The sequence below is a fragment of the Varanus komodoensis genome, unplaced genomic scaffold, assembly GCF_004798865.1.
Source record: "Varanus komodoensis strain SLA01 unplaced genomic scaffold, ASM479886v1 scaffold6_2, whole genome shotgun sequence".
NCBI classification, from domain to species: Eukaryota; Metazoa; Chordata; class Lepidosauria; order Squamata; family Varanidae; genus Varanus; species Varanus komodoensis.
In genome coordinates this window covers 11,337,908-11,346,341 of record NW_025336346.1, presented here as the reverse complement: position 1 = coordinate 11,346,341, position 8,434 = coordinate 11,337,908, and the positions used below count along the sequence as shown (strand labels likewise).

Here is an 8,434-nt window from a genome sequence, read left to right as displayed (position 1 = left end):
CTTAGCTGCAGGGTCAATTTTGGTGAAAAATCTGTCTATAGTCACTTGTTTTTTCCTGTGCTGCATAACCCTCCGGAAATGAGAGACCACATTATCGTTCATCAGATTCAACACTCTGTTCGTTACAGTTATGTTGGGGTGGTGCTTCTCAAAGAAATCCTGGCACTCATTCCATTTTTTCATAATGGATTGTATCACATCACTGTCTTCCTCCTCTTCAGTGGAATCCTCCTCAGTGAGTGCCTTCTGCTGCTCACTCTGGAGTTCAGCAAGTTCTGCCGTCAGCTCCTCTGTGTCTTCCCTGCACAAATGCAACTGTGATCATGGCCATCTCCCCACTTGGGGGTTGGTGGGGGAGATGGCCGTGATCTTGGTTGCCATCCAATGCGGAGTTCACGAGCCAAGTCAAAATTTTAATGAAATTTCTGTCCGTGATCCGATCTGGTTGTGATTTGGCGTTCATGAGCCAAGGCACCACTGTATTTGCATTTGTGATCCTAATTACTTAGAATGACTCAGAAGTGGAAAGTGTTTCACTTTCCACCTTGGTCCAGAGTCACTAGTGATACTGTTTGTCCCATCCTGGCCTTTTATTTGCTATTTTATTTAAAAATGCTAATTTATGTAAAGAATAATTAGGTTTCTCTCAATGGTTATTGGCAGGTGTTTAGTTCTGAGGGTGCATGGGTCTGTGTAAGTGAAGCTCTACAGATTCTTGGAGGCCTTGGCTACATGAAAGACTTTCCATATGAACGCTATCTCCGGGATAGCAGGATACTTTTGATTTTTGAGGTAAATATGATCATGTCTCTAAATTGCAGCCAGTCTCAAACAACTAGAATAAAACTAGGAGCCTTCTAAGTGGCTGTGGCCCCTGTAAAACTGGTCCTGGATCTTGTCTCTTTATAATAAGTGGGCTGCAGCAGTATCTTCAGATAAAAGGGAGCATTTGGAAAGTAAAACATTCCTTACATATTAATACTTGATAACTGTTTAAAATGTTTTGAAATATTAAAATGTTGCAATCTCAAATCCAATAGAGACACTATAATCCAATATATTGAAAACGTTGGTCTCAGTTGGGTGAATTTAAGACACAAAATGCAAAATCTGTTGGGCTGGCATTACAGTTCAAATGAACAAAATACTATTATACTTAATTAAATACTGCTTGATTTAGTTAACAGTTTGACTAAGTTAATTGCATACATGACTGTGACAACCAAACCTTTACACAAACTTCTGGGAACAAGATGTCATCAGTATCTAGAATGGCATATAAAATTGTGAGGATACAATGATGTCTCAAAGATAAATTATATTAATAGTAAGCAGAATTTACCATTTAAATGCGTGTCTGTACAATAAAATCTCCTTTTTACACTGTGTTTCTTAAATATAGATTTCTGTAATCCTAGAACACACATATTATAGTTGTAATTTGCTTGATAGTTTTAGAAGAGTACAGTTGGATCTGGAGAAGTCTGGCTAACATGTTGCTTGCACAGGTTGGAGTTCCACACTGAACCACTTTCTTGTTCTTGTTCCACTTTCTCGTTCTTGTTCCACTTTCTCGTTTTACACTTTCCAATGGGAAAGACAGTTAAATTGTTTAAACAATTAAAAGCATAGAAGGACCAAGGAAAACATGTTAGATCTGAAGTTTTTTCATGTTTCCAAGTCAAGTAAATTAGAACTGAAACTAGAAATAAGCACCTTGAGTCTCTACCTCTAGTCAGGTGCGCTACACTTGTGAGGGGAAAGTGCTCCAGTCCTGCCCCTTAGTCATGTTTCATGCACCTTTACCCAGGAAGGGTGACGGTCTGAAGTAGTGTCTCATCCATCTGTGGAAGTTTTCCATATAATCTGGACTGTTGAACCTGAAGGCTCCATTCCTGTGTATGTTGAGCTTATTCTGGTTTAGCATGCGTAGCCAGGACCCAGGGATTCCCATCTTGTGGGTAATCAGTGTTAATAGATCATGCTTTGCTCTTACCTGCTGTAGCTTAGTTTTGAATTCCAGTAAGCATCACTTGCTGCAAATCGCTATCAGGAATGGTGTTTGCAATTAAAACCAAACACGTAACATGCATCTGTTTAATTTACCAGCTCCAGTCAGTGTATGCAGTATTTTTAATGAGCTTGTTGTTTAGCCATCTGTTCATTTTGAAAGATTTAATTGCTAAGCAGCACCTGCTTAAATGCAGTCTACTCCTAGGCCATCAGCATTTTCTCTTAGAGCATTTCAAAAATGTGAATGCTTTGCTTTCAGAGCTTGTACAGATGTCAGATTTTTCTGCATCATTTCAATTGCCTTTTCTACAAATATATTTCAGTTCTTCAAAGGAGAGCTGTAAAAAAATAATTTGGTTTGTCACCAAGGATTCTCATTGGTATCCCAAATAATTGTGGACAGAGAACAGTGTGGCACTGCGTTTCCTTTGTCTATGTGGAGAGCTTTCAGTTTAGTTAATCAGTTGTTCGGTGCTAAAAAAAAACAAAGGTGTAGTCCCCCCACTTTAATATTTACCGGAGTGGCTAGCATGTAGCCATCAGCTAGCCCTATAAACTTGTTCAGAAACATTCTCCTTATGTAGCTGCGGGTAGGTACCAAGGCTGTTGAGACACCCATCTGCCTGTGTATAAGGGAACAGGGTGGGGGATTGCAGGACCATGAAGATTAGTCCTGCCTTGTGGTGTCTGGAAGCCTCACACTCCATAATTATGAATCCAGCATGCATGAGAATGGGCTGCAAGGACACCCCCAAATTATGTTCACACATATCCTTCATACAGGTGAATTCCTGGTCCAAGCAAGTCCCCCCCCACACACACACACACATGCACAGAAGAGCTCAACATACGTACGTTGCTATGCACATAGAGCCCTTTCTGTCTCATACACAGTGGGGCTAGAGCTAGCCTACAGTGTTCCACAGTCCCTTCCTACGTTTCTTGAACATAGGGAGAGAGGATCATCTGGAATATGCCCCACATGATAAAGTGTTAATGGAGGATCTAGATAGATAGCTGGCCACATGGACATAGTATTAATGAAATAAGCTTAAATTAGACTCTAACATACATTAATCCTATCATATGTGGCTTTTACTGCAAATGCCACATGGTTTCACTGTAAAGCTATTCACAGAATGTTGTAACAGTAAATTTCTTCCTAACTGTTGAAGGAAATAACATGCACTACATGTATGTATGTGTAGAAATCCATGTTTAGGTTGCTGAAAGAAACTTTTCTTCTGTTCAGGGAACAAATGAAGTTCTGCGAATGTTCATTGCTTTGACGGGCTTGCAGCATGCAGGCAAAATCTTAACTGGAAAAATCAAGTATGTGCTTTTTCAGAATGGCCCTCATAGATGACTAATTACTGATTGGAAATGTGTGGGTGGGAAAGTACAGAAGGGAATATAGCAAGATCAGTATCTTCTTGAAGGTTTTTAACATGCATAAGCAGAAAATAAAAATCAGCTTGTTACCTTATTTAAGGAATTTTAAAGTGGCGAATATCTTTTAAATTAAAATCTTACGAAATTTAGTGTCTCATCTCTGCCCCATAGAATTAATCTCTCATTTAAAAAACCTAATTTAACTGTATGAATGAAGCAATTATGAAGTTTTTGAAGAGGCTTTGGTCAGTCCTTACTAGGGGACTTTTATTCATTTCAGTGGAGCTTATGGAAACTCCATTAAAATTTAGAAAAACTACATACAAATTCTTAAAGTTTTAGGGGCTGACTTCAGTGATAAAATTTGATAGGTGTCATTTATGGGAATGTAGTTCTGTCCATATGACTTTCATGATGTTGCTTAACGGGTGAAGAATTAGTGTGCTAGAGTGCATGTTTAGACAGAAAGAAGTCCCACAATTGCCAGCCAGAGTTGTCAGACTTGCTCCTTACTCTGCATGCATAGGACTGTGCCCTGTACCTCAGTGGACTGGGAGGTACAGCCAGGTATAGTTACTCCTTTTGAATAGTTGAAGCATTAGATGGCCAGCATCTTGAATAAACTCAGAAATAAACTTCTGGAAGACAAAATATTTAGTGCTGCAAAACGAAAAAGCTTTGCGGAAATGACCCAACGTTAAAGCAGCTTACATGTCTTTTTAATCCCATAGGGAAATCAGGAAGGGGGGCCTAGGCGTGGCGTTTCAGTTGGTTGCAAACAGAATCCGTGACGGCATGAGCCATACAGTAGATTTAGGATTAGTGGGAGACCATGGTGTGATTCATCCCAGTCTAGAGGTAAGTACTCCTAGATGCTGTGGGCATGTCTGAAGAGGTTCCTTAGTGTCAGTTTGCAGTGAGACATGCTCCATGCAGGAGCATAAGATGCTAACTTAAGCCAGACCATTTGATTGAAAGCTTAGTAAGATCTACACCAGTCTTCCCCCAGCTTAGTGTCCCCTAGAGGTGTCAGACTATAATTCCTATCAACCCTAGTCTTCACAACCTGGCTAATCTGCACTGACAAGCAGCAATTCACCAGGGTTTCATTCACTTTTTTTATAGCCCTACTTAATGATGTCAGGGATTAATCCTCAAACTAGGATTATTTATTGCATTTATTGCACAATAGCCAAAGCTCTATTTTTTCATTAAAAAACCCAGCCCTAAAAGACAACATAAGCATAAGATAAAATCTTTAAAAAATGTAAACCAAAATTAAACCAAGTGAGCTTTATGGCCAAGTGGGGACTAGAACCTAGATCTCCCAAGTCCCCAGTCCGACACACTAACCACCAAGCCACATTGTTTTATTATCCTGTTTAAAATTATTTTTGGGTACAGAGCAAATGGCTGTAATTTTATTCATAATTTAAATAAATATGCAGCCATAAAATTAATACACATTTCCATGACCACAGAAATTGCTCAAATTTGTTAGATAAATTGGAAGAAAGGAACCCTAATCCTTTCTTAGACGGCTGTGAAAAGAAAGCATTTGCAAAAAGGGTTTCAGGGAAGTGTGGAAAGAATGCAGAGATGGAGAACAATCAGGGCAAGTCTCAAACTACTGGATGACACCAGAAAAGGGCAGCTCTACCTGCCTTCACTTTCCATAGGAGTATCAGCTGGCTTCCCAGTTGCAGCTATTATGTAGACCATGTGTGCATATGGACTGAGTGTGCATGCCCAGAATTGAGAATGTCATTTTGCAGAGCCCCCAATCTTTTGTTCCTTTTTCCATTTGTAGGAAAGTGGCAAAAAACTTGAGCAAAATGTGTATTATTTTGGAGTTACAGTAGAAGGCTTACTGAAACGGTTTGGCAAGGTAACCAGAGCTTCCTTGTTTCCTCTTGCCCTTCACCCTTTTAACTGCCCTCTCAATAGACCTAATCAAAATGAATGTTTTAACCCCATTCGAAGGCCAGGAATGGTCTTCAGAAAACATACTAAAGAGCTATTATGGAAGATTATGAACTAGGACTGGGATCAGATCTGTATCTTTTATGCAGTCTGGCTACTGTACAGATTCTAATGCATCCTAAATAAAATTGCAAAAGCAAATTCTTTTTTTAAAATGTATGTGTGAGGAACAGCAACTGAGGATGCTGTCGTAATCCTTTTGATGGTGGCGAGTGTATCACTAAACTATTTGGGTGGGGTTTTCTGTTTGGTACTAGACTATAGTGGATGAGCAGCTGGTTCTCAAAAAAGTGGCAGACATTCTCATTAATCTGTATGGAATGACAGCAGTTCTTTCCCGAGCGAGCCGATCCATCAGTATTGGTTTGCGCAATCACGATCATGAGGTGAGTTCACTCAGGCTTTCTAATACAGTGATGTGTATGAATGCTAGTGCATTAAGTAGCTAGAAGGGAAGGATGCAAAATTGCTTTTGAGGATTTCCTCATAATTTGCAAGTCTGTCATCAGCTGAGAACAAGGGATATGTGGACTTGCAGCCATGTAGTTTATATGGTTTAGGCATATATGTTAGTCTGTCAACAGGTATTAGCAAAATGGAACTTGCATATTCAAAGGTTGTGTGTCTAGTGAAGATCTACAAAAAGCGGCGACAGTCCAGCTTGCTCTATTTATGAACTTCTTGTGTAGGGTGGCTGATGGGTCATGGTTTACTGGCTGAGGTGGACTTCTATCCTGAACTACTGTGGTAACCTGTGCAGCAGGATGTAGTGCAGGACTGGAAAAACTACAGGCCCTGCCCATTCTGAATTCCTGCTTACAGGATTTTCTGCTGTTTCTAGTCTGCCTTCCCTGATGTCTAAACCCTGAACTGTGCATACATGACATCAACTGTAAAGTATTTCAAACTTAATCAATTTTATACTGTAAAACTGAATACTGAGCATGAAGTTAAATGTATTGATTAAGGAGGCTCTTCAGGAAGTGTGCACCCTTGAGCAGATTCTAATTGTTTTGGGAGACAATGGTAGAGAATTCCTTCAGACTCAACCTTCAGCCACAGGGTCCTTCAGCTTATTCAAAGCAGTCACTGTGAATAAAGGGAGTGGGGGAGAGAATTAATTTCTAGTTACTGAGCAAGAACCATAGTGCATCTAGAACAGAAGCAGAGCAAGCTTGTTTTTCTTGTTTTCTCATAGCTGTGTTTCTATAAATTTATCATGACTCATACTATTACAGGGTTAAATTCTAGTTGTATATTTTAAGAGAAGACAATTTCTAACTGCTGATGATCTTAATTGACTTCCTAGGTGTTACTTGCAGATATTTTCTGCACAGAAGCATGTTTCCGGAATAATTATACAATGGCACAGTTAGAAAGATGTAAGTGTTACAATCAAGCACCAAGTCCTAACTTTTAAATCTTCTATTTTGGTGTTAAATAAATACCAAATGTTTTACTAAAGTAAAGAGGCATTACAAACCTGGTCAGTATTATTATCAATATTTCTGTTCAAAGGCATTATTTTTCAAGTCTGCCCTAAGAATCTGGGTGCAGAGCTTTGATATTTTCCCCATAATAGATTCTTTCCCATAATTAGTACTAATGTGGCAGATGTTGTTAACAACTCAACAGCTTGTGTTTACACGCTTGGATTTTTTAAATCCTGTTTTTTTCACTTAAATGCAGCTCTAAAAGAATTGTTTTTGTTTCCGTTATATCTAGATGCTCCTGAAAACATGGATGAACATATTAAAAAAGTGGCAAAGCAGGTGCTGGAAAAACGGGCCTATATTTGTGCACATCCACTTGACAGAACATTCTGAAGGTTGTAAATGGTGATTAAACTGAACTCTTTATACTATTCATACTGCAACACATTCATGGAGCAAGATACCCAACCGGGCAAGTGAATGTTCAAAGACTACATCTAAATGTTTTAATTGTAAAGCAAAATACATGATAGACAACTTGCTAATCAAGTGTTTTCATAAATAGCAGTGCAATTTGTGTAAAATAAAAACTGCGTTCAATCATGTATGCCTGAACTCAAGTGAAAAGTCCAGATAAAATCCAGATACTGAATATGTTTAGCTTGGAGAAGGTAAGGAAATAAGAGAGCTGTCTTGAAGTATCTGAAAATCTGTTGCTCCAGAAGGCAGGACTAAAACCAACATTTTAAGGAAGGAGATTTTAGCCATACATGAACACATGGCCACTTAGTTGTTTGGCAGTGAAACAGACTTTCCTTCACTGAACATATGTAAGTAGACCCTATCAGGGATACCACAACTGCAGAATTCTTGCACTGAGCTACCTCTAAGGAATTGTTCAACCCAATTTCCATGTACAGTCTCCATTCATATACTTAATTTCAGAACATCAACTATTGTATCCCAGTACCTTTTATCCATCTAGATAAGTGAGCATGAAGATCTTTAAATACCTCGAATTTGAAAACACTCACTTCCCACTGATACTAGTGGCTACAGTCACATTAAGCCACCTTGTATTTGTTGAATAAGCCATGTTCCAGGCTTACCAGCTTTGAGTGGTCCCTCCTCTCTTTCCCACTCAGTTCTTCAGCAGGCTCTGGCCTGCATCCCAGTGCCTTTCATGCAAGAACCTATCTCGTTTCCCTAACCTTCCCACTACTGCCACTTTTCATTCACCCCCTTTTAATTTTAATTAACAAGTGGAGCCTCCCACACCCCAAAGAGTTTGGGCCCTGAACACCGTGCACTGGGATGGGTATTTCTTTATTTTCTGTCAGTGGCAGGTGCTTTGTTATGCCTGCTGATATATGTACTGCCACCTGTTCCATTTCCTTGTCTGTTTCAGAGCTGCAAAGTGAATAGGTAACATACATGGAAATTCCAAAGGCAAAACTGCATGCCATGTTGCATACAGCTGCCAGGGACCATTTGCCAAGGCATCAGTTAAAAAGCCTAGTAAAGGAACAAAACCATCAAAACAGGTACACCAAAAAAAGGGGGGAGGGATAGCTCTCCCTTGGCAATGCAACACAACCTCTTTAAGTGTTGAA

The 8,434-nt window shown here is 39.4% G+C and overlaps 1 protein-coding gene across 4 annotated transcripts in view; it reads left to right on the top strand.

Moving 5' to 3' along the window:
* ACAD9 (acyl-CoA dehydrogenase family member 9) overlaps window positions 1-7,424 on the top strand; it is a 29,204-nt gene extending 21,780 nt beyond the window's left edge. For all 4 annotated transcript variants that reach the window (XM_044451217.1, XM_044451218.1, XM_044451219.1 and 1 more), the window contains 7 exons: window positions 664-792; window positions 3,266-3,345; window positions 4,137-4,263; window positions 5,216-5,293; window positions 5,646-5,774; window positions 6,698-6,770; window positions 7,114-7,424. In XM_044451217.1, the coding sequence (XP_044307152.1) occupies window positions 664-792; window positions 3,266-3,345; window positions 4,137-4,263; window positions 5,216-5,293; window positions 5,646-5,774; window positions 6,698-6,770; window positions 7,114-7,214 (717 nt within the window). In that variant the 3' untranslated portion in view covers window positions 7,215-7,424. The remainder of the gene's footprint in view (window positions 1-663; window positions 793-3,265; window positions 3,346-4,136; window positions 4,264-5,215; window positions 5,294-5,645; window positions 5,775-6,697; window positions 6,771-7,113) is intronic.
* Window positions 7,425-8,434: the final 1,010 nt, after the last annotated feature.